At 34.8% G+C, this 26,355-nt stretch overlaps 1 protein-coding gene across 6 annotated transcripts in view; it reads right to left on the bottom strand.

Moving 5' to 3' along the window:
• The window catches only part of CNTN5 (contactin 5), a 609,082-nt gene that overhangs the window by 198,782 nt on the left and 383,945 nt on the right, over positions 1-26,355 (bottom strand). For all 6 annotated transcript variants that reach the window (XM_071434213.1, XM_071434212.1, XM_071434206.1 and 3 more), the window contains 2 exons: positions 25,466-25,589; positions 20,188-20,363 (listed from right to left, as the gene is read on the bottom strand). In XM_071434213.1, the coding sequence (XP_071290314.1) occupies positions 20,188-20,363; positions 25,466-25,589 (300 nt within the window). The remainder of the gene's footprint in view (positions 1-20,187; positions 20,364-25,465; positions 25,590-26,355) is intronic.

Genomic DNA, 26,355 nt, shown 5'->3' on the forward strand with positions numbered 1-26,355 from the left:
CATTCAACACACCCAACAAATTTCACTTTTATCAGACAAATTACGTAATCTAATCACTATGTGGTCCCTCTCAGAGGCAGGAAGACACTATCTTTGTAAGCTTAATTTTTTCTCTCATTTACATCAGCAAGAATTTTATTGATTTAATCTCCTCAAAAATCAAGCTGTGAGTCACACACTTATTTTATTACATTTTTGTCTAAATAATTTCTGGGCATTGAACTCTTTCCAGTGAAAGAGCATTGAGACCAGCACTTAACATTTGTGGGTATGGAAAGTTATCAGCATTAGCACTGCAGAAGAAACCAGTTTAGGAGATGCTGCTCTTCACAGTATGCAACAGCAGAACACAGCAATGCTGGGTTTTGTGCACCCTTGAAACTGGAAATGCAGAAGAGCTTTGTGCAGAGACATGGCTTCATGGCTCCAGCTTCCCTTGCCTGTGTCACCACCTTCCAAACCACTGCATGTCTGTACACAGCTATCAGCAGTTCAAGCCAATTCTATGTTATGTTGTTTAATGCTCATGTCTAATGCAACAACAAGATATCTTGCATTGTTCTTTTTCTGTTTGGAGGACAGTAGGTGTGGATGGCCAAATTTGAGTCGCAGGTATCCAGCCTACAGCAAGTTAACTTTAATTTAGGCTTGGAACTGGAGTCTGACTTTTGTTAAGAAACTTTTCCTTTCTCTTCCATAAAACTGTTTCATAATGATTCAGGTTGGAAGGGACGACTGTAGATCATGTACAATTGTCTGCAAAAAGCAGGATCAGCCTTGAACAACTTGGCCTGTCAGATCAAGTTTAGAATCTCTCCAAGGAAACTGCCAGAAGAGTAAAGATAGCAAACTCTCTCTTGGTGCTGGAAAATTTAGGACTAAAATATAGGGAAAATAAAAATGAATTACTAAAATTTTTGGTAACATTAGTGGCCACTTACTTTATGTCTAAATGTCAGAATCTCTTTTATATGGTTAGACATGGCAATGTTAGTACTAGGATTGTCACAGAGAATAAATCAGGTACCTTGTATGCAGTTGACTGGAGAAGAGAAAATGTGAAAAGGCAAATTTCAGAGATCCTGTGAGTAAAAAGATGGTATGTAAAAGTCAAGCAGCTAATCAGACTACATACCCTAAGGTATATCAATAAATCAAGCTGTCATAAGTGCTCCTAATAAAGGATCATTTGTGAAAGTTTTACCTTTACTGTTTTTAGCCAGCATTCAGCAAATGAATAGCTGCCATATTGTTCCCAACAGACAACGTAAAAGTCAAAATTATAGAAGGCATTTTTAAACATCTTCAGGTATATTTAGATGTGATAAATAAGGAATTACCATCCCAGTCATCTACTATAACTCCAGTGTAACATGAACCACAGAAATTCTCAAAATTAATGTTTTGAAATAGATATGTCATAAAAAATATTAAAAAAAAGAAGAAAAATTTGGACTCCTTCTCTAGACAAGTTCCTCCAATGATTCTTTTTCCTCTCTGTGAGGTTGACATTTATAAATAAAAACCAATAAAAACCAGTACTTTTAAGTTTCAAATGCTTGAATTTTTTTGCTCCTTCTTCAGCTAGTTTGCCGTCTTATTGCTTATATATCAGTGTGCCAGTATCTTTTCAATGTAGTGCTAAAAAATAGTCATTTTTGAAAACAAAGTCTGTTTTTCTACTACTACAAATCTTCCCCTATCCGTCAAGATGCTTTTTAAGTTGTACACCCCAGGGTATGCTCTCCAGGATGGAAAGGAAGATCAGGAATCTTCATACTGTCAGTATGGAAGAATAACCTTGACTTTTGATCAAGAGTTCCAATAAAACAGAAGCTGGAATAATTCAAAGTAATCATTCCCTTAGAATAGAAGTACCATGGAGACACAGACTGCCACCAAGGGCTGATCCATATGGTAATGTGACTCATGAAAGAGCAGCAAAGAACAGCACCCTAGGAAATATTGTACCACATCCTAAAGCTTATAGGTGCCAATATTACAAGACCTCCTAAATTCTTTCAGACAAGAGAGCTCAAAGATCTTGACCCTTCTAAGTCTCAGATGGGAAATACTACAGAGAGATGCAGAAGAGAAAATAAACTTCTGTTGAAAACTTACAACTATTTTTTTCTCATGAACTTTTGGGGTTTTTTTTAATCCAAAATGGCTTTCTGTGAGAAGTTGAACTTCATGGGAAGATCTGTCCTCTGGACTTCATGCAGGATGGCAAAAGCCATATGTCAATACAGTTCCTTAGCAATTTCTGTAGTTTTACCTTCAGACTTAAAGAAGTTGTGATGACAGATACAGAGTAAGTAGATTGCTGTGTAGGAAGACTAGGTGCATTTTTCATGATATTCCTCTCACAGGACTAGAAAAGAGATCTTACAATCATTAATTATTGGGACAATTTTTATATTGTTTTCATGAAAATCTTCATAAGAATTGGACCTTTTAACTTACCTAACTGAACCTGTCAGGAGACAGTCTACTAAATACAAAATTTTACATTTCTTCAGTCTATATTCTGAAAGAATCAATGCTTCGTCTTCTGATGGCAAAGAGATTCATGGTCAAATTAGTGCAGGAGGAGCCAGTCCCTTGAAAGTTCAGAGTAACCTCAAGATGCTATCTCAAGCATCTCTAGAGAAAGAAAAATAATTTATGATTTAATTTAACAGAGGGAAATTAGGAGGAAAACAGCAGGCAATGACCATTACAATACTTTGCACATTCTGTGGTTCACATCTCCTTCACATTACATGTTCCTTTATCCGAAGATCTCGATGTACTTCTCAGCTTTGGAATCCCCCACTATTATCTGGCTCAGCTGCTATCTTGTAAAACCTTGTACAAATATGGCCCAATGAACACAGAGAGAGAGAGAGTCAAAAACATTAAAAAAATGTCAAATAAATCAGTCTTATATAGAGTGACATTAGGTATAGAAGTCTGGGAATAATGACTGGCTCAGAAATTCAAAATTTATAAGTATATGTATATGCATATGTGTATATACATATATATATACACACATTTCTATATTCATATTTATCATCTAGGTAAATATAAAAATATAAAGCATATATTGCATTTTGAATACACATAGATGCTTACGCATTGCTTCTGTGACATTTCACTAGTTGATTAGCAACAATTTTAACAGGGTTAATTAGTTATTATTAGTTCACACTAAAGTTAGCTCACACTTTAAAATCCAGACCCATGTGCTTACTGTGAGATGTAGAAAAGCTGCAAACTGCCAATTTTAGGTGAGCTGATAAATTATAACAGAGCTCAAAAAGTGATGTTATGCCATTATATAGTATCTGCTACAGGTAGATTGAAAAATCTGAGTTCAGATATTAAGATGCTGGAGGGAAGAGAATAAAAAAATTAAAAGATGAGTGCTGTGCTTACTGCAAAAAGGTGGGTTACTACCTACTTGCTTTCTTTTAGAAAAGAATTTGTGAGATATGGAGCTCAAGATCAGGAAAAAAATCCTCTGGTATAAACCCAGGAAACATTATGTCGTGCAAATTCATGCAAATGGAATGTGGGTTCACAGTCCTTATGAGCAGGAGAGATTTCTTTCTTATGATAGTTATGACAACAACGCATAGCAGTTCAGGATGAAAGGAAAATTACTGCAAAGTACATTAAGAGACTGCCTAGTGTTACTTTAATGCTCCAAATGCTTCTACATTTATTTAATACTTAGGGGAAAGCACAGTTTGAACAGACATTGCTTGAAAGAATAAACAGCTGAGAAAGTATAAAAGTACAATGCTTTAGTTGTTATTGGGGTTATTTGAAACCTTTTTGCCTTAAGCTTCCTTTAATATTTTTGGGTGCTTCTGCATATGAGCAGAAAGAGGGATAGAAGAGGTGTGAAAGACTCATAACTTGGTGAAGAAATGATGCAACTTTTCCTCTCTAGTCATCTTTGTAATAGTATGTGGAAGAAGAGGGAATCCTTTTTTAAGAATATCTGGTTAAGGTCCTTTCTCAATGCAAAAAACACGAGAAGACTAAACTTAACGAGAAGAGGAATAAGTCATAAACAAAACATACAAAGCAGTCATAAGAACAAAACTTGGTTGACCACACTAATTGATGAAGGCAAGTGAGATTGTAAGAGCATTTATTCCAGCAAAGTTATCTGTCAGCAGACCTTGCCAACTAGGAAGGAAACTAAACAGAAAGAGGGAAACAAAAAAAAAAAAAAATCTAAGGAGACACACACCCACACACCTGAACAAATAAATGTGGAGGAAATGAGAGGAAACAAACCTTAGCAGTTACACTAATTGATGGACTATCAAGAAAACACAGGTAGAAATTCCAATGAGATCAACCTGGAGTTTGCAGCACTGTAAGATTGTAAACCAGGGGAACCCGAACAAGTACCACTTTGGACAACATGTTCTAGTGCCTTGCAAACCTCACAGTAAAGAATTTCTTCCTAATAGCTAATCTAAATCTACCCTCTTCCTGTTTTCTCTTGTCCTACCATTATGGATCCTGGTAAAAAGTCCATTTTATTTTTTCTATAAGCCCCCTTGATATATGGACTGTTCTATTCTATTCTATTCTATTCTATTAATTTAATTCTATACTCCTGTGATGGGTGGGACTTAATTTCAACAGTTCCTGCCTGGAGATTCTGGGACTCAAAAGACATGAGAAGAAATTTCCAGTGTTAAACCAAGGCAAAAAAGTTTTTGGATACATCATTTTTTTTCATGCCAACTGTCATCAGATCAATTGTCTCCTTTTCCATGTTTATATGTTATCTCAAACAATTTGTTCAGTTTGTTATGTTTGGCCTTTTCTTACAGAAAAGACAGTAATGGAAAATAATATTCTCCCCTCTGACCCAAATCTAGAATTTGATAGAATTTGGGAACATTTACAGAAGTGGTAATTAGTTTTCTGCCTATACTCTAGTCATTTACTCACAGGTCTCATGGGTAACATTCACTGAGAAACGAGATGACAGCTAAGCTGTCCTGTGTAGTACTTAACCCTACTTTGTTTAATGATGTATCTTCAGAAAAGGAAGAAATCATCTAACAAAGTTCAGATGAATATCCTGGAAGTGCCAAACCAGACCAAAAACACTGTTTCGAAGTGGATTTTTTTTGCTGTCTTACCTTTCTCCAGGCAACTCTAGTTTCTGCACATTACTGTAAAATGTTTCCACTATTTTTCTTTAAATAAAATATATTGCAGTGCAATCTGTTTATGGAGTCTGAGATTACCACAATTCTTTCACACCTTCAACCCTTTTTGTCTTAATGCACATTCTTGAAATAAGAATGATGACATAGCATCCACAAGAGTTTCCATGAAAAAAGTAAAGAATAATATGATTTATGTAAACTAAAACTGTTCTACTTTTACCAAGTAAATTATGCAAAGAACCTGCATAAAAGTAAATAGAAGTTTTATAAATCAAACCTTAAGTGCATAAATGCATTCCCATTTCAAGCAGTATTTTAAAGAGCTGAAGCGGAAACATCATCTTTGCAGGCATTATAATTCAAACACTGAAACTTGTAAACTTTTTATTATAGTCTTTTTTCAAAGTGCCTATGTTTAAGTACAAAGGGTTTTTATACTTTTTGCAACTTTTTCTATCAGACAGGTACAAACCATGAATGTCAAGTTGCTCCTGTAGGTATTTTACTTGTAGGCAATGTCAGTAAGATATATAAAATCCACCCTTTTTGTAATTGCTTCCAACTTAATTTTAGGTATCATATCACATTAATCTTTCACAGCCTTGGCGTTTGCACCTCAGATAAATTACATGAAAACAGCAAAGAAGACCCTTCTAATGGCAAAACAAGCCGTGGATACAAATTCCAGATTGTAGGTTCCATTGATGTGATAACGCAGAATAGACAGAGATGTGAGATGCTTACTAATGATTTAGTTTGGGAACTGGTTTCAAGACGTTGCCTGTTGGTTCCCATCTTGAAAATCAATGTCACTGATTTCAGCTGTTGCCTTTGCACAGAGAAAATAATTACTAAGAGTGAAGAAAGTAAAATGTCTTTAATATATAAATTACTTGCATTTAAATCTCTGTCCACATATTTATTTTTACCAGAACATTCCCAGGAAATTGTATGAACAAGTTACTTAAAGTAAAAAAAAAAAAAGGATGTGCAGTTAACCACAGAAAGAAGACATTTCGAAAAGCTTTTTCAAAATGCCACATTACTGATGGAAAATGGTTTTCATTATATTTGCTTTCCCTTTCTAGAGTTCTAAATAAATCTCTTTTTTCCGTTCAGGACCAAAGTCTGATATTTCACCCTGGCTGGTTGAGGAGAATGTGCTTTCCAGGTGCTTTGTGTCATTATTACAATATTGGCCCATGTGTGCCAATATCATGGTGCCCACAATGAGCAGTGTATCAAAACCCCAAACCATTTTGCAGCTCACAAACTCTTAATTCCCTTAAAGGTGACCCAATTTGTCAAACAAAATGACCACCTGATTGTATTAAGTCCAGTATAAATATTTCATTTCAGTATTAAGGTAGATTTGAGCAAACCCAGAAGTAAATCCTCTGGAATCTAAAACATTTACAAAATGAAGACTCACATTGCAGCATATTGCAGGAATGACCTAGTTCACTTGCATTTTCATAGCAACAACAGACATATCTGCAGTCTTTGCTTAAAAAGCATCAGTCATAATTACTATCAGGAAAAAAGGATCAGTTAAAGTGGATGAAAACATTTTAAGACCATCAATACTGAAAGCATAGAACTCTATGACAAACATAATTTACAGATTTTTCAGCTGCTAAGCCACAGTCTTTCTTGCTTTTAGAAAATATTTTGTTTGGGTTTTATGCATCAGTGACTGATTCCCTTGCCTTGACTGGTTTTTATCAACTGAGATAAGAATAAACAAGAAAATATAAGCAATATCCTAGAAAACTCATTGTACTTCAGGATACTCAATAAGATTAAAATAAAAAGAAGGAATAAAACTTGGCAGCCCTGACTAACTGAAGTAGACTGATGAATGCTGTCTTCATTTCGATGCACTGCTAGAGTGCTAGGCTCTGAATTGATAAAGTCTGAAGATAAAAATCTTTGTAACTGATCTGAAAATCTTGATTGTCTAAAAAAAACCCCAAACCATTATATATTTTACAGATCTTCAAATGTTTTTGTAGAAAGTGAAAGAACTGCAAAACAAGCTTATTAGATAGGGTTGCAAGCCACTGGATGTAGAAAACAACTGATCTCGGGAATTATTGTTTTCAAATAGTATTGCTCCTAGAAAGATGAAATGAACAATTTTATGCCCTGATATGTGTCTAAATGTAATACTTAAAAAAACAGATGTACTCAAAAAAAATTCTCTCTGGTGAGGATATCTCCATTTTATTCTGCATTAAGAGGTCACTTGGTCTGTTCAGCCTGGCGAAGAGGAGACTAATGGGAGACCTCACTGCATTCTGCAGCTTCTTTGGGAGGGGAAGAGTCTGGGCAGGCACTGATCTCTTCTTTATGCTGACCAGTGAAAGGACCTGAGGGAATGGCCTGCAGCTGAGTCAGGGGAGGTTTAGGTTAGCTATGAGAAAATGTTCTTCACCCAGAGGGTGGTTGGGCCCTAGAGCAGTGGTCACAGCACCAGCCTGACAGAGTTCAAGAAGGATTTGGACAATGCTCTTGGGCTCATGGTGTGACTCTTGAGGATGGTCCTGCATAGAGCCAAGAGCTGGACTTGAGGATCCTTGAGGGCCCTTTCCTTCCAACTGGTATTCTGTGATTCTGTGGTAGGTTACTTTAGAAGATAATATATGATTGTTTTAAAAATGAATCACAAGAGGCCTACAGGAAAGATGGGAAGAGACTCATTATCAGGAAACCTAGCGACAGCACGAGGGGAAATGGCTTTAAACTGTGAAAAGGAGTAGGAAGAAATTCATTACTGTGAGGATGTTAAGGCGCTGTAACAGATTGCCCAGAGAAACTGTAGATGCCCCATTTCTGGAAGTATTTAAGGTCAGATCAGATGGGGCCTTTGAGCAACCTTGTCCAGTGTAAGGTGTCCCTGACAATGGCAGAGGGGTTGGTCCCTTCAAATCCAGCCAGTCTTAGTTTCTGTGATATGACTGTAACAAGTCCCTAAAATACACTATTTTCAAAATGCTCATTAATTCAATTCAGTAGTTTTTACCTCTATTCAATTAATCATCGAGCATTTCAAGTCAGAACATAACCATAAGGATCATAGAGTCCAACTCACATGATTTATTTAAATTTATCTGAGAAAATATTTTATTTAAATTTAATAAGGTAACTGTGATGCTGTGAAAGTAAACATTTGAATTTCATTCCTTTTCCTTCAAGGTTCAAGAAATTTTATATAGAATTTAGATCTATGTCTCCAAAAGATACTCTGTTTAATTTGGTCTCAAATAATGTGGGAATAATTTTATATGGTAGTTTACTGTCTTTCTTAAATGATCTTCGTAAAGCATGCTTCTTTTCATGTTTTTGGTCTGATAAAAAGTTCATTTAAAGCAGTCAGAGAATTCACATCTGTATTTGGATAGTTTTTCTTTGTCTCCTCTGTTTCTAGTATTTTTTACTCTACACTCTTTTATGTAAATCTTTACCCCAGGGAAAGGTTTGGATATGCATTATGGCCACAGATTTAGCAGTATATACAAAATAACAAGAAATAAAGGTAAGCTTCTAGGCTGCAAGTTTCACTGTAGGTCTTTCAATGTGCACACCTTTCTCAACAGGTAGGTGAAGTGAACAAGAAAGGTTTAGAGGCTGTGGATCTATTTAAGGACAAGATGTATGGAAGAGCTGGGTGGAAGAGAGGGAGGGAGTTTAGATTAACAGTGTCAGTTTCACTACGACTTCATATGCAGCCTTTCCTTCTTATTAGATTACCTTCTTATAACTTCACTCCAGCAATTAAATAACTAGAACAGAATTTTGAGACTTAGTGTCACACTTTTCAGAAAAAAAAATAAGATTATTATAATGGCATTTCTGTCTCAGTATTTTTTTTACCATTCTTATACATAAAAATAGTTATTTAGGCTTTTAGTTTTGACAGTACTGGGTCAAGTTTTGCCATGTCTAACACATAACCTATAGATATAAATTTCTTATATTTGTAGTATAACATGGTACAATGTCAAATTTGCAGTATTCAAACTGCTCTAAAAACTACTTTATTTCAATATAATAGGATATTCTTAACCAATGTATAAAAAATCGATTTTATTAAAAAAACATATTTCATTGACTCCAAAATATATTGCTTTGGAATCTTACCATGACAGAAATAAAAAAAGAGTGAATTTTAGACTAAGAAGAAAAGAAATGCCTAAATCTCCTGTGGAACTAGTATCCCAGTATTAAACATCCTTCGTTCACATAGTACAAAACTCTACCTTTTGGAGAACTTTGACCAAAATATACAGCAAAGATCTTTCTCCGGAATGCTAACCTGGTGACTTAGAGTGAACTACTGGCAACTGTGTTTGGCAGGATAAAGTACTTAAAGGATTGGCTTTTCTATTGAGATTGCCGCAAGGCAATCTTGAATTGAAAATAATTTCTTTCATTCCACTAGCTATGATTTTCTTACCAATATTTCTACTCAACTTTTACATTCACTGAAATATTTTATCCATGATAATTTCACTTTTTTTAGCAGATCTGATTTTAATGAAGTAACGACAATTTTAAGATTCAATTAAAAATTAATGGCTATTCCACTTTCCAATATCAGAGTATTACATGTTGTCAGACCTTATATAACCAGCTCTGAAACTAAGAAAAATTTTAAAAGAGTTCTTTTTCAAATTTGTGGCACATCATGGCTAGTAATGATCATACACTAAGATTTTATCTATTTCTCACACTTGAATTTCAGTGGAGGAATAGTCTTTCATTTGTGAGCCATAAAGGAGGCAAGAGCAGAAAGAAAATGCAATTCAGAAGGTGACTGATAAAAGTTGACTTAAATTGACAGTCTTGGAGTCACTAGCCAAAACACAGAGTTAATCTCTGTTAATGAGTGATGATGGTTGAAATCTCATAGTAAAAAAAAAAAGTTTATAAATGAAAAGTATTTAAGTAGAAGTGTCATTCCAGGCAGAAATTTATCCAAGAGGCACCTGTTTCATTATAGTGTCATCTGTAATAATAATTTAATAATTTAGAAGAGAAAACACTGAATTATCAGTGGAAGTCCTTACTGAATTAATTGTTAAGATTGCCATTCAAATATTTGGCCCACTTATGAGAGCTAATGGAAGGGCAATTTAAGTTATTTAGCCTGAAGATATATAAAAAATTCTAACTAAAAAAATCAGTTCTGTCAATGGATATTCATACTGTCAGGAAATCTATCCATTATTATAAATACACAGATAGCAAGTACAGTGATTAAGACGTCAACATCTTTCCATTGGAAGATTCTGTTTTAGTTATTCTCAGTAAATGTAACTAAGTGTCCATTCAGTCTGTTGAGGATGCAGCAGGATATGGAAATAAAAAGCATGTTATAGAAGGTATTGAATAAGGACAAGGAAAGAGAGTTTAGGAGCCTGGAAGTGGGAAATTTGAGACAGAGGAACTGCAGGCAATTAAGCAGAATGTGTACATGGAGACTTAAATGGAGCTAGAAAGATAATGCTATCCTTTTTGATCAAATAGATGCTTTCAGTAAATAAGGAGAGTGGAAATGGGATCAGTAGCCTTATCGATAATAGGAGAGAGATCAGAACCCAGATGCAGGGTTGAGATATGACAGATACAAAGGCTGAGAAAAAGATTAATCAGAGTGATGAATAGGAGACTGATCAGTTCTGGCTCCTCTAAGCATTTGGGAAAAGCAGCACCCATTGAGCTCATATACAGTTTCCCAAATTACTGGATATTTTACATTAATCTCTCATGTCTTAGTTTTCCATTTATAAAAAGGAGATAGTAATATCTACTCAGTTCACGGGAACGCTGTAAAAATAAACGTATTAATGTTCATGAAGCATTTAGATGCTGTAATGATGAGCACCATAAAAGGCTTCTGAGGAAATTAATTTCATCCTCAGAGTAGGTTTTGAATAGTCTGAATTAATGAAGGCAGGGGGCTGTGCACTGAACAATAGAAAATAGAACACTGTTCAGTAAGTGCACAGTAATTCTTCTGTGACCTGAGTCTAGTGTGTCTAATATAAAAAAAAGAAAAAAAAAAAAAAAAAAAGAAGAAGAAAATTTTGTGAGAATTCTCTATATCAGAACTCCAGCATTCAAGGAAAAACTCAGACTGTATAGACAATGATGGATCCCTCATCCTGTAGCTTGATGTTTGACCTTGCAACTCTAAAAAAATTTACTGTAAGATTTATTGTGTAGCTAGACACACAGTATATAAATTTCTGACTTAATGCATTTTGTTTTAATTAGTGCAGTAGGTATGTGGGTGGGCTCAACATTTACATATTTATAGAATCCTGAGGACATTTTTACATGTTTCCATGCTTGATGAGATATAGGGCTAAAACCTAATTAAAAGGTTTGTTTGGGGGATTTTTTTTGTTTAGTTCTGTATGTGCATGTGTGTGTTTGTATATGGAGACAGACTACAGTACATTTTATAGCAAGAATGTGCTTCTTTATATATATATATACACTGTGTCCTATGAAAACAACTTCTAACATGTGACGTCTAAAACCAGTGTAGAAGAAACTGTAAGCTGCTAGATGCTGATGGCAGACATGAAAAAAACTACCCAATCTCACAGAATTTAAGACTATAATGTTACAGAATTTGACATTATCATCATATGGTGGTTATCTGCAAAGGCTTTTGATGTTATCATTGTCACTGGTCAGCTGACAATTGGAAATTATTTTGATTTTGTTTTCAAAATAATTACAAGAAATAACAAACAAATCAACAGTTATATTACCATGTTCATGATTTTAAATGCAAAACGCTAAAAATAAAATATATAATTATTCAGTTGAGAATACAACTTCCATGTTGACAAAACTTCCCATCTTGGCTTCTTTAGGTGATTTAATTAGAGTTCTGCTGTGAACAGTACTGAAAATATCAAGTAGGACAAAAGACAAATTGGTCTTGGAATTACACGTTGTTGTAAAGTAGTCACTGAAGTACTAAATTTCATGGATGTTGTTAAGACTTAGTTTAAGTCTGGATTTACTCTTACATTCTTGTCTTCTCCCATTCCCAAAGTAAATGCAATTTTCTGTTACTATTATCTCATACTTCAAGCTGATCAGTCCTTATAGAAAACTGAACAAAGGCGACCACTGAAGTTGGGGTCATATGTAGATTAACTTTAATTTTATCCCACTATCTCTTATTTTTGATTTTTAGTAATCTAACTAAAAAACTTATATGTATTCTCTTTTATTTCCTTTGCCAGGCAAACTCAACTTGACTTCTCCTAATTCTCATTTATCCATGTGTTTCACAACCTTCCAGATATTTTCTTTGATGATCAATCTCTTTTATTCATTGTAGGCTTCTATTCATAATAACACCTATAACAGTAGTAACATTTCTTCTGTGTTATTAACTCAGACAGAACTCAACTCTTTCCTAGAAGCTTTCCTCCCTGAATTCTAAAGTATCATCAAAAGTGACTCCACTGCATATATAAAGAGTACAGTTCCTAAATCAGCTTAGATGTCCTGTCTACTTCTCTCTTCTTCCATTCCAGGCTTGTGCTGCTCTTTTCTTTGTACTATCAAAAGTACTTGTGCCCCTGCACTTATAAACAGAAGAGTAACCAGTCAGTTTACTTTTCAATGAGACCAGGAGCCTGATTTGTTTCTCAGGAAAGCCGTAATACATCTGTGTCAGGATAAAGGAGGGAGAAAAATGAGACCAGGAATGTCATGGTAGCACTACAAATACCATGCAAGAAATTTCAAGTAAAACTTTTCATTTGAAAGAATTTACAATAGTGGTCACCACTATATGCCATACCTGGAAGGATCTAAGTAGAGAGATGACACAGTAATTTCCAAAAGTCAGTCTAAGATAGAACTTGTGAGGGAAATTTACAAATGTTGTCTGGTCTTGGCACAAAATTCTCCTTCAACCTTTTAAAATTTCTCCTGTTTAGTAATGCTGCTCTTAATTACTGTCATTTATATTTAAATGTCAAGTCTAATGATTCATTAGCATGATAGATTAGATTGTGAAGGATAGGTGAGATAGGTTATGGGCAGGTTAAACACCAGCCATCCAGTCCTGCAGAGAAATGCACAATGCTAAAATGAGAAGTCAGTAGATGCATCTTTAAATGATTGCTGTAATTACATTTCAAACTGTGTCTCTCTACATGACTGACTTCTATTAATTCTTCCATAGAACAAGAAATATAAAATATATTGTGTAAAGTACATTTTCAGATTAAAAGACTAAGCAGAACTTACACCTCAGAGTACTTTTTTGGCATCAAAACTTTTGTAGCAATAAATAAATTTGACAAGATTAATAAATCTCATTTCTACTTAAATAGTTGGAAATAATCATAAGTTTTTTGGTGTTTGATGGATATGAGGATCAGTGAGATTGAAGTTATCCCTATGTGCAATTCAAATGGAATGAGATAATAAATGTTGCTCAATGGAGTACATCCAGAACTGATGCCCCTTTCTGAAGCCAGTAGGTTATCCTAATAAGTATCAAATGTGTGCTGTATTGATGTATAATCCCTAATCAGGGATCTGACCTCAACTTTTTACACTGCCTGCATTCTAGTGCTATCATCCAAAAGAATAAATGTTAATTTTAATTACGAATAAAAGATTTGCTGTATTAGATCTTCCTGAGTTTTCTTTCTCAGTGTTGTCAAAACGTCCCTTTCAAGCCGAGGTGATGTATGATTTCACCACAGAAAATTCAAGAGGATGAAGCTAAGGAATGAGTGAGTTGTTTCTAAGGTCAAAGAGAAACCAAGTTCTTTTTGGAGAACAAGGAAAGTCTTATATCTTTGCCTTTTAGACAAAGATTTTGTCTAAACTAATGTAGTGAAAGGTATAAACAAATAATCTCCTGCACTGGATTTTCATCACAGATAGTGTCACTGTATTGGAAGAGTACCTGGGATTGGAAGAGTACTTTGGTAGGACCACAGCCTTCTCCAAGGTAATTTTTGTGACTTTTTGGTGTTAGCAGAATTGACTAGGGGCTGTTCTCAAAAGAGAATTTAGTAGTACTCTGTGTCTTGGAAGGTAAATCAGTTTAGAATTATGGATGTGGAACTTTACATATGATTTGCTCTCCATGCTAGGGAGTGCTTACTTTACTAGCACAAAGAACCCCTTTTGGAAATGACAGGATACTGTTTTAAGACAACAGACAGAAGATGAAAGAATTTCTCCACTCTTGTCTTTGTGAAAGAAAGCACCTGCTTTTGTAAATAGGAAAAGATTGGGCTTCGTTTGCTCTTTAAAGAGTTTAATGGAGAGGCAAGATTTTTAAATGCTGATGTAGCAATGGCGAAATGGAAATTGACTGCAATTTTCAGACAGCTTCAAAAGCAGAACTGAAAGGACAGAAACATAGAGGCAGTCTATCAGAGTTGATCTTATGCTGGTACAGACAGGCTGCTGTTGATAGGGTCAGGAGACCATTTCCAAAGGCATACTGTGGAAGGGGACCTCCAGGAAATGAGTTGCTTATTTTTTTTCCAAAGCTTTGACTGGACACCACTCCTGAACACAGTTGGACTCCCACAGGATTTATCTTTTGGCAATACTCAATGATTTGTTTGGAAATTTGAACAACATAAAATTCATTAATTTTGCCATTCTTTCCAAAAGAGTGGGTGCTGTCTTCACAGTTTTAGATGACCTGCTTATTTTACTGATTTCACCATACTTGTTTTCAGACTTGGATTCTGAAAGTGATTCTCACTATGTAAAGTGAGGTTGGAGGCAAATTTTGATTGAAGAATCACCATAGCCACAACAGAGAACCAAGATAGATATGTAATTTCCAACAGGAGAGCTTTGAGAAATGCTGCTTAAAATGAGTTGTAATGAGTTCCGCTATTTTTTATTCCTAAAGTTTATTATTCTAAGGTATTTATTCACTTAAAAAAATCAATAAATGAATGACAGAAGGCTTAATTAAACCCATTATGTGTCTGTCATAATGACACTGGCAACAAATCCATACAGATTGTTTCAAATCTTGCTTCAGGAAGTCTTATGTTTAACAACAACAGTTTAAGCATGTGCTGAATTTTAAGGACGTACATCACCCCACCAGCTTCAAAAGGATTATGCAGATACTTTAAGATGAAATGCCTTTTTAGACTGGAGCCAAAGTTCTTAGCATTTTGCATCACTGAACTTAGTTATATAAGCCGAATATTTCACTAAACAACAAAGTATCATCACAGCTAAAATTCAAACAATTTCATTTTCCAAACTTCTACTCTGATTGAAAACATATTTTTTCAACATTTTTATATGAAAAAAATATATATTTCAGTTAATTTATTTCCTGGTCCTCATAAGAAAAGAAAGGGCTAGATTGCAGAATTTTAAAGTAGATACGTGGGAGTGGTTTGAACATTTATGTAGGAAACTGTGGCTGGAAAGAACAGGTGAAACTGTTGGTAGAGTTTGACAAATCCACATTCATTTCAAATTCACTGAATGATACTCTTAAATTAATAAATTATTTATGAATAAAATGCAAACAGTTCTACACAAAATTTACTTTTTATGGCATTTACACATGGTTTTCAGCTGCCTTTTAAGCATATATTTTCCAAAGAGAGTATATTGAGATAGTGAAGAAAACAATCCAAAAATATTGTAGTGCAAGTCACTGTTGTATGTGTAGCTACTCTTAACTGATACAGTAACATTCTTCACACAGCTGTGATGCTTTCAGAACGAAGCAGTCACAAACTTAAAAGTTTATTACAGGATGATCAGGGACAGTTTTGAAACTGAAAGTATAACAACCTACATTTCGATTTCTTTTCTCACTTCAGTTTTCACCTTTCATTTATACCTAAGACTGTTTAGATTGATATGATTTTGAAGTAAATGCTGCTATTGTAATGCCATTTTGTAATTCTGCATCTTCTGGAGTAAACATGAGAAACAAAGGCTTTTCTCAAGTCTAGAGGGTTTAGATAAATCAACACTTTACAAATTATTGCTAGGAAATTATGATATATACCCAATAAGGTGTCCACAGAGCATGATGGCAGGAAAGAAACATAGGTGATTAAATTAATTTCTTAGTAGGAGAAGTCAATTAAAAGGTTGACAAAAGTGTGCTATGATAGAATGGGCAATGTGCAGGCTGTCTCCTCAGGAAACTATTGATTTATATGTCTGCAGCATGGGTGACTTCTTATTCTGTACATCTACATCATTGGTCAGTCATCATAGATCATCCATTGGAAAAGGACATTTAAATTAAATCTAATCAATACCCTTCGCTGCAGATTAAAGGGAATAAAACAGATTTAGTAAAAGAAAAAAGGAAATGATGCAAAGAAGCCAGTGACAATTGAATTAATAAAATTGCAGTGAGGTGTTCAATAAATGACGGGTGAGAACATTTTCCCCTAGCACTTTAGGTTTTTAGTTCAGACTGTAAATATCACTGAGACGGTAGATAAAAGAAAGCAATTTTGTTTTGTGACCTAATGGAATATAGAGATTGTACATGTGGCAAAGGTAAGCACAAAATAAATCTGCTGTTGTAGCCAAAGTTATTAGGACACTGCTCCAAAGAGAAGCTGTGGATCCACATGCAAAAATATGCAGTTGTTTTGCAGTAAGGCAGATAGACTTAGTCAAGCTGAAATATATATCTTTTTTTCAATTATGCATCAGGTTTTGTTTTTATTGAAAAAATATACTTCTAATTTCATTTACAGCATGCGATAGTTTTATTTTTTTTTTGCTTGCTCTCTAAAAATAGCATAAACCAGCATGACCTTGGGCATGAGACATGATAGGAAATGCAAAGAAAAAGAGAAAAGTGAACTTTCATTGAGTTTAAATCTTCCTAAGTATTTGCTGTGGTAGTTTAAAATTTTAGGCAGACCTTTAACTGCACATAACTGGTCTTCCAATTTTGCTCCATAAAAATAACCAGTGATAGAGTGGGCTATTTCAAGTATTATATCTCTAAACATATACAGAGTAATGTTCACTTTATATCTCTTTTTGAAATCCAAAGACATGATATAAGTTTCTCAAAGTATTTCCTATTTTAACTGTGCACACATATGCAAATGATATAGCACATAAACATTGATATTTGCAAGGCATCACCAGTGCTGAATTACATGATAATAACCATAGCAACAGGGCTTTTGGCCATGGAATTGGGAGAGAACTAAGGGCCAGTGTAATAAACATGCTCTCCTTTTTCAGGTTTCATGGTATTTTTACATAGGCACCTTAGAGTACACACTTTGTCCTTAAGATGGTGTCAAAGGCCTTGGTTAATGATTGCTGCTCCATTTTGAGCTGCACGCCATTTCTCTTTTTAATGAGAAGAACGACTTTCAAGTTGCAAAGAGGCAGCTATTTTCCACAGAGGTACAACCAATTGGTTGAATTACATTCAAACAATTACATGAACTTAATTTTTTTTTTTTTCTGTCAAAGTGGTAAGTTTCTAAGCTTTTGGAATCAATATCCATGGTTTTCAGCAATGAAAAGGAAAATGAAGGCCATTATGTGTATCTCTGTATCTCATAGTCAGAAATGGCTTTGCTTTTCCTTGGTATTATAGATAACCCTTCAAGCCATTAGTTCCCAGTAAGACTGTAGAGCACCAATTACTTTAATTACTTTAAGATTAGGACATTTCCTTAAAAAATCTATTCCGATGCTTTACTTTCTGTCTTACTGAAATCAACTGGACACATGCAGGCCAGCTGTTACCAAGAAATACTTCCCTATATAGGGCACTGGAAGAGGTGGCCCTTGGATCTGACTTTAAACAACTTTTCAGTGATACAAGCTTCTGGTATATTAGTATGAGCTTACAGTGCAGTGACATCATTAAACTTGAATTAATTTAAACAATACTAAAATCTGAGATGCTGCATAATGCAAATATTATTTCAACACGAACACCAACTATTTAAGAACAGGGAATTGAAGAAGCATTAAAACAGGATCAGAAGAGAAAGTATCATGCTACATAGAAATTAAACTACAAATACACATTGAAGTTGAAATTGCTCTTGTGAACAAGTTTCTCACAAACTCTTCTAAAAGAGCTTCAATCAGTTATTACTCTAACGTTTTAAAAATATTTTTATATACTAATAAGAGCCTTTTCTCTGATGCAAGTCCTGCAGCATTATTTACTACACCTCAGCACTTCCAAAAAGCATTCTGCCATTAAACTTTCCTAAGAAACGTACATAAGAATTTCCAAATACTTTAATGGACAGAAATCACATTCCAGACATTAAAATGTAATAATTTTGATACCTGTAAAAGTAGATGTGTAAGATAATACAAACTTAAAAATCCAATGAAAATAAACTCTCGAAACAGAATCTCTTCTTTCTTTTTTTTTTTTTTTCGGTCACTTACTTTATCTAAATTGATTTTAATGGAGAAGGTAATAATATAGGGGCCTGAATTAACTATTTGATTTAGATGTAGCTGTTGAAACTCATAGGTCTTCAATTGTTGAAACTCAAAGTTCTTCAATTGTTTGAGCTTCAGCTCTCACTTTCCCTCTATTTTATTTTATTTTCAATTTAGTTTAAATAGCCACCTTGTAGCCCTACTCTTGACCTGGGAACAGAAATCTGAGTTTCAGATTGTGGAACCACGTATTTTTGCCAGTGGTTGGGTTCTCTAACCAAGAGATTTGCTGTAGGATAGTTTTCTTGTCTAAAAGATAAAATGCAGCAGGATTTTCTCAGAAGCTACATTCAAGACTGAAGTCCAATAATACCATGATACTCTTGTGGTGCTTAGAGTTTTAAACATGCTGCCCTGGCATGAGCAAATTTTCACAAATGTCATTATTCTTCCCAGCTCAGAAGTAGGTGGATAGTACCATGATCTCCTAACAAATACCTTGATGGAATAGGTAGCAGATAAGAATTAAGCAATAAATTATAAGAAGTCTGACCTGACCAAGGAGGGGTGGATCAAGGGAAAATCAGACCTCACTGCTGAGTTCTTGACAACACCAGATGTGCTAGTAGACATGCAGATGGCAACTTCTCCCTAAACTCATTCTTCCAGCTGTGGCTATATGAAGATCTGCCTCATATTTAATGGGATTTTCTTATTTTCAGCGGGATCTGAGAAACTAGGATGGAGTTCTTTTTGCACTCCTCCTCTTAAAAACCACTCATGGTAGGATTTATCTAGATAAACTAATAAAATTTTGGTGGATTTCTTCTTGTAAAGTGCTGAGGGGAAGTTAGGGTTGAAGAGAAATCCTGGCCCTGTTTTTCCTGCTAGTATGTTTGACTATAGAGCATCCTATTGATAGACCATAGTGTTTACTTGGGATCATGAACTATTGATAGCTTCTGAAAAGTTTATTGTAGTGAATGATTACAAAATCTAACACATTTTTGGTTTCCATTAATGACTATAAAAACCCCTTCAGTTTTATATTGTATGAAAGGATATGTATATGTATGAAAGGATATGTATGCAAAAACAAGGACATAAGCCATATATATTTATATACATATATATATGAAAAAAAGCAGTTAAGGTGCATACTATTCAATAGATATATAGGCACTTTATCTCATTCTATTCCTAAGTTTACAGTTCTTTCTTTCCTGCTCAGAGAGTGTGGCAAAATGATAGATGTTTCAGGAAACTAGCAATGAGTGAAATACATCACTGCAGAGTATTGAAGTATGCCATTAAAGTACAGCATTTGGGACCATGCACTAGAGCTTTTTTCCCTGATGATTCTATTTTAAAAGTAACAAGTCTACAGAAAATCACTATCTTCCACTAAGTATTTTATGTCTAATTTTGAGATTCTAGCTCAACAATGTTAGTGTTTTGGTTTTTTTTGTATAACATATTCAAATTACAATTTAGTGCCTTATCAAGCAATGTAAAGGTCTGATTTATCAATATTTAAAAAAATGTTACTCACATGCAAACTGAAGAACAGCCTCTCTGCTTAAAATACTGCCAAACATGTTGGTGGTTAAACATTGGTACTGTCCAGAATCTTTCATTTCACTGGGGTTGCTGATGATCAAACTTCCTTCTATTAAACTGAAGCGATAATCACTTTCGATGTCAATTTCAGTTCCATTTCGAAGCCATCTTAGGGAAAAAAAAACAAAAACAAAAAATCCCCACTGAAAGACTCCTTGAGCATTTAATAGCCAAGTGAAGGTATCAAGCTTAGGACACAGAATCTGACAGCTTCAGTTGTAATTACAGCTATTCAAAGATATCCTGTGCAGCAATATATTAATCTGGCAAAACTTGAAAGCAAAAAATACAAGCAAAACCTGATCTTTAGCCTCTGAAGAAAAGGGATATTCTTTGTTTTGCCTATGCTGAATGAAAATAATGATCTCTTCTTTTTTTCTTCTTTTCCCCCCCCCCCCCCGCCAAAAAACTAATGTTCACAAAGGTTTAAGAATTGAAAACTGCATAGCAGATGCATCCTTTATGTCAAAAATGGGAATTTTACTGTGTTTATGATAATCAAAGTTATAACTCATATTCTATCATCTATCATTAAAGCCTTAGGCCCAGCTGAGCTTACAGGTGCTGCACTGCATACAAACAAGGAAAGATTTTTCCAATCTTTCAGCATTTGATCTTCTCAGCCCAAGAAACAGAGACACCTCATTAAAATACAGAAAAAAACAAGAGCAAGACCTGTGAAGAGCGGGGAGGTAGATTGATGTACATAGGCTGCTATACACTATAGGATTTTGGCAACAGACAAAGGCAAAATAATATCATCTGAATCAGTATACACAGAATTCAAAGGCTGGAACAGAAGACTGGAATTAACTGCTGGGTGGCCAAGGGCAGTTCCTGGCAGCCACTAGGTACATGAAAACTAAGAACAAATAAACAGTCTGAATAAAGAATGCTAAGTTAGGGAGGTGTTTGGGAGTGAAATAATAAGCCTGAGCAGTAAATTCAAGGACGGGAGTGAAGATAAGATGGAAACAGCCAGGCTGTAGGAAACATCGAAAGTATCCCAACTGAGGCAAAGTTTTGAATAATTCCTGAATAAACACTTATTTTTATGAGGTTTCAGAAGTAACCTGAGTGTCTCATAATTTTTCAGTTGTGCAAGTGGTTTTATGGGTTGTGTTTCCTGCCTGTCCCAGATATTGTCTGCCAAAAAGCCTCAGCCTCCCATACTTCTCAAAAGACTGAAGCAACAAACCCTGTAATAGACCACTGTCTGCAAGAGAAAATATTTTGTGTGGTAGATTAACAGACTTCAGCACTCTGGAATAATCTCTTATATGTGTGTGTTTGCAGTTTCTGAATAAAAGAAAAACATCCACATATGAAGACTTTTACATATGTGTAAGTGTAATTACATGAAATTGTAAGAAGAATGCAAAGAAGAGATAAGCAGTGTAAATAGATAGGGAACAATTATTATAATGCCCAGATATTTCTTTCATTACTCTTTTGCTGTCGTTCTGCAGCTTCTAAGTTGGCTTGGGAAATTTCCAGGAACTTGCAAGCTGTGCCAGAGATCAGCAAAGACAGGAAGAACTTGGCAACATTTAGACTCCAGAGACAACTTTAACAAAGCAAAATAATTATTAATTCACCCTATCTTGTTAGCATTCATGGTGAATAGGGTACAGAGAGCAGAATTCAGATGCAGTAGTGGTGAATATTTCTTAATCCAAAGGTCAGAATTGTCAGAATTTTGATGAACTGCGAATCTCCTATTTGTCCCTTCTTTTCACAATTGGACTTTTGACTGCAGAGCACCTGTGATTCACTGAATGTTAGAAATGAAACAGCATTGAAAATTTATTTATATTTTAAAGGATAGCAGGGGAAGTTTGGTAGGATTAACTATGTTTTAAATAGATAACATACAAAGATGAAGTAAATAGGAAGGGAAGTTTTAATTTGAACATTTGATTATTAGTTTATATTTTGAATGAAATCATAACAAAAAGTTAACATTTTCTACATATATCCTTGTCTATATATGTGGAAAAAAATGCAGAAGTAATTGATCTTGAATGGAAGTTTAGATAGGGAAAAGGAAAAAAAAATATCATGTTTTGCCATTTCCAAATGAGAACTGCCCAAAATTCAGTTAAATTAGCTTTTTTCCTTTAGTTTCATTTTCAGCTAAGTTCAATTAAAAAATATGTTCTTTGAATTCTACCTCAAAGCTTTGGATCTTGATAGTTACCTGCCTCCATATATTGCGGTCAATCCTGAGGGATTGTATTCCCCTCATGTAATCTATGCACATTATAGGAAAAGAAACACTGAATTAGGTGACTTTTTTCCTAGGTAGCCTGACTGATCTGGAAGGACAACTAAATTGTCCAAAATACAACACTTCCAAGGTTACAGACTGTTAGGAAAACTCAGATGCATTTTTTTCTTGAAGAAAAGTGACAGATAATATTTCAAATTACTATAATCTGGTTTAAGCAGAAAAAAAAAATTAGAAAACTTTTTCAATTGCAGTAAATGAAACTGACAAAACAATTACTACCCAGCTTATGTGTGGCCTAAGTAAAAGAGTCCATGGAGGGTTTCACAATCAGTGAAAGCCATGTAGTTAAGTGGCTTCTTGGGGAATTCAACATCTGCTTGTAGCTCAGTAACTCTACTGACCTGTGAGATCCCACAGGAAGTTTGTGAATGTCTGTATTTATCATCAAAGGAATTGCAGTTATCATCTGCATTGTACTACCCCAACTTGTGATGCTAAGGTATGATTTGCTGAAATGCTAAACAAACAGAATCAGTTTATCTCAGGGAGTTATTCCCTAAAACTATGTATCAAAATACCTTAATGACTGAAAGTCACTAAATTAAAACCTGTTATTTCAGGGAAGAGTTTGGATAAGGAGAAACAAAGTTTTTTGAAAGGAGGAACATCTGAAATGGTGTGAACATTCTCCATTCCATTAAAACAAAGTAATTTCCAAGAACAAAAAGAAAAAATTGTAAAGAGGTTATGAACATTGGGACACAAATTACACAGACTAAAGAAATGAATTTTAAAAAAGGCAGAGATAACATTGAAATTTTTGAGTGCTTTAAGTGTTCTTTTAATATAAATTTGAATAAATACATACTGTGCTTTGGTTTTGGCCAAAAATAATTCTTAGCAGCACATGCCTCAGAGCACATGTAGATAAAGGTCCAGTGCAGCTGGCCAGGGCCTTTGGTAATGTGGTTAGGTAGTAGCATACTCAAAAAACTTTGTATATCTGTAGATCTTTTGAGGCTAAATTCCCTCTACAATTGTCCTGAAGAATAATATCTTCCTCAGAGAGTAATTTTTACTTCTTTTCCCTCCCTTTTAATGGTAGGGTGCATTGCATATGGTATGCAGATAAGTGGCAGCAGGAGAAGTTAAACTGTGCTGTTTGAGTTAGGCCTTTTGAGTTTAATCTCTCCTTCCATGAGAAACAGTTGGGAAAGTATGCTTATGAGGCTGCTGACACCAATTAATCTCTGGAGAATTGAAGAAATGGATATCAAAAAACCATAAAGCATCCCAGGTGGGAAAAGATTTTAGAAGATCATTTTGTCCAGCATTATATGGAAAATGGAGCCTAGACGAGATGGTTTTTGTTTGCATCTTAAAAGGCTTCAGTGATTACTGAGGAGCATGAAACCTTCTTGCCTCTTGCCTTCTCCATGTAGCTCCCTGTGAAGAAAGAGTCCTTATCATCTTTGTAGTCACTCTTTAAAACTTGCTGAAAGTCTGTATTTGTTGATTGCATTCCACTGGGAAAAAGCAAAAAAATGGTTGGATGAAGAAAGAAAGGAGATGGCATAAATTCTCCACAGACAAAATTTCTACAAGAAAAATGAGGTTTTCGGGGAGACTTGAATATAGGACTCTCCTCTTTTGGGGGTGAATTTGTGCCTTTTCCCCATAGTCCCAGCCTATGTTTAATGGACCGACCACATTTTCACAATGTGTGGCACTAATCCCCTTTTTTTCTCCTTTTTTTTTACGATCAAAAATCACCAGTAGGTAACAGACTTTACACATGGAATGTCAGTAAAGAAGAATGCAACATAGCTTTCATACTACATAGCAAGGAATTCATGCTATTCTAGTTTGGAGAATTTCTGGATATTCATTCCTAATCCCGTGTTACATGTTTTAGTCATGCCTGTGCTGTTGGGGGAGGAGGTGGCTTGTGTCATGCATCAGGTCCATTTAATGAGTCCATATGTTGCAAAAAGGCAGATTGTATGGTTGTAATGTTTAAGGATGGTACTGCTTCTGGATTTCTTCAAGTTATAGAAATGCAAGAGCTCTGATTCATACAGCTCTAAGGAAAATTCAACCAGAATTCTGAAGAACCCACAAGTTAAATAAGGGTAAAAGGCAAAAGACAAAAGGCAGAACTGATGATTGCCATCTATGATAAAAAACAATAGGAGTCCTTATGTTCCCTTTGTAATTGAAGAATGATTCTATGAGAAAAGATGAAAGGTATGTGGGAAAAAATAACCAACCATATGTTCCCCCAGCCCTCTTACATCACTAGTAATTTACATAAAATATGAGCAGAGACAGATATAGCAAATGGGTAAGGTGACTGCAACATACTGCTACCACCTGTAAGTGAGCACCATCAATAAACTGCACTCTGAGGCTCACAGATGTGTCATCACAGGCCTGAATAATGGATAACCGTGGCCTACAAGTCTGTATGGAAAAATAAGCAACAGGTGATGGTTGCAGAGAAATAAAATGGTAGGCTTGTGAGTGAAAAACAACCAGATTTGATGCAACCATGGTATCTTGTAGTGCCAAGTCATGTCATTTACTGTACATATACTTTGCTGCCTTCCCTATATATTGGGATAGTATTTTGTAGTTTTATAGATGCTTAGAAATAAAAAAGAAACCCAAAGAATTAGATATTATTTTTGTCAGTTGTCGCAGACACAATTCAATGAACTGGACAAAAGGAGTCTCTCCACATGGATAGAAATGATGCAGAGAGTATATAATTTGAAACTTAAAATATTCCTTTGCCCCAATCACTGCCATTTCTGCTTCTTGCTTATTCAGAATCACAAAAAGCATTCAATTAGGAAAACTACTAGTGTCAGAGAGCTGTTTCTGTTGTTTCTCACCAAAACACATTGATTCTCAGAGTAGGATTGCAGTGGCTAATATTCTGAAAGCTAAAAAAATAAAATTCTAAAACAGGTACCTGTATGTAGGAGTAGGATTTCCACGTGCTTGACAATTCAGAGACACTTTCTTTTCCTCAGAATCAGTTGGAAAAATCATATCATCTGGCTCTTGTACAAACACCGGCCCATAATCAACACTTTCTGTCAAAAACAAAAAGTGCTACTGTTTAGGAAAGTTCAAAAAATGTAAATGTATTATAGATTTTATAATGTGAGATTAAAGTACGCATAATTATATTTGTTTTACGAAGTTTCATGCTGCATTACTTTAGATGTTGTATTAAAAAGCAATTATTAAAAGGAAAAAAAAAGAAAGAGAAGACATATAAAATATATCACTAAGTGAAGCATAAAACATATAGTATGATTTAAGTGTTTATTATGCCTAAGAATGGATTTCTCATCAGATATATTTTGGCCTGAAGTCTAGTGAGAACCTCAAGAGACTTAAGAGAAATTAACTCTGCTTATAGAGAGCAAGGTAAACAAAAAATTTCCTACTGCTTGCAGCAGCTTATGTCACAGAAAACTGATACATAATATTCCCTCCCCTTTCCACAGAAAAATAATACACAATTCCCCTTCCTTATGTCAAGGAGTGCTAAGAAAAATCACTTGGAAAATTAATGGCAGCAAATGGTGTCTGTTATTAAATAATATATAGCTAAATCTTGCATTTCATTTTCCTCCACTGTCTTGTCTAATTTTGGCATGTACCTTTATCTTGATAAGAATTTACATTTCTGAACTAAAAAAAGCTGTACAGACCCATAGAACACATCTGTGATTCCAGGTCATTCATATTATGAAGTGAGAAGTGTAAGCCTTCAGAAAAGTAAAAGGTCACAAGCTGAGTATTCCTGTCATGTTGGTCTGAATGAATAAAATTCTCACTGTGTACCAGAAG

Source organism: Agelaius tricolor, unplaced genomic scaffold (genome assembly GCF_023055355.1).
Source record: "Agelaius tricolor isolate 1412-34295 unplaced genomic scaffold, bAgeTri1.0.p SCAF_9, whole genome shotgun sequence".
NCBI classification, from domain to species: domain Eukaryota; kingdom Metazoa; phylum Chordata; class Aves; order Passeriformes; family Icteridae; genus Agelaius; species Agelaius tricolor.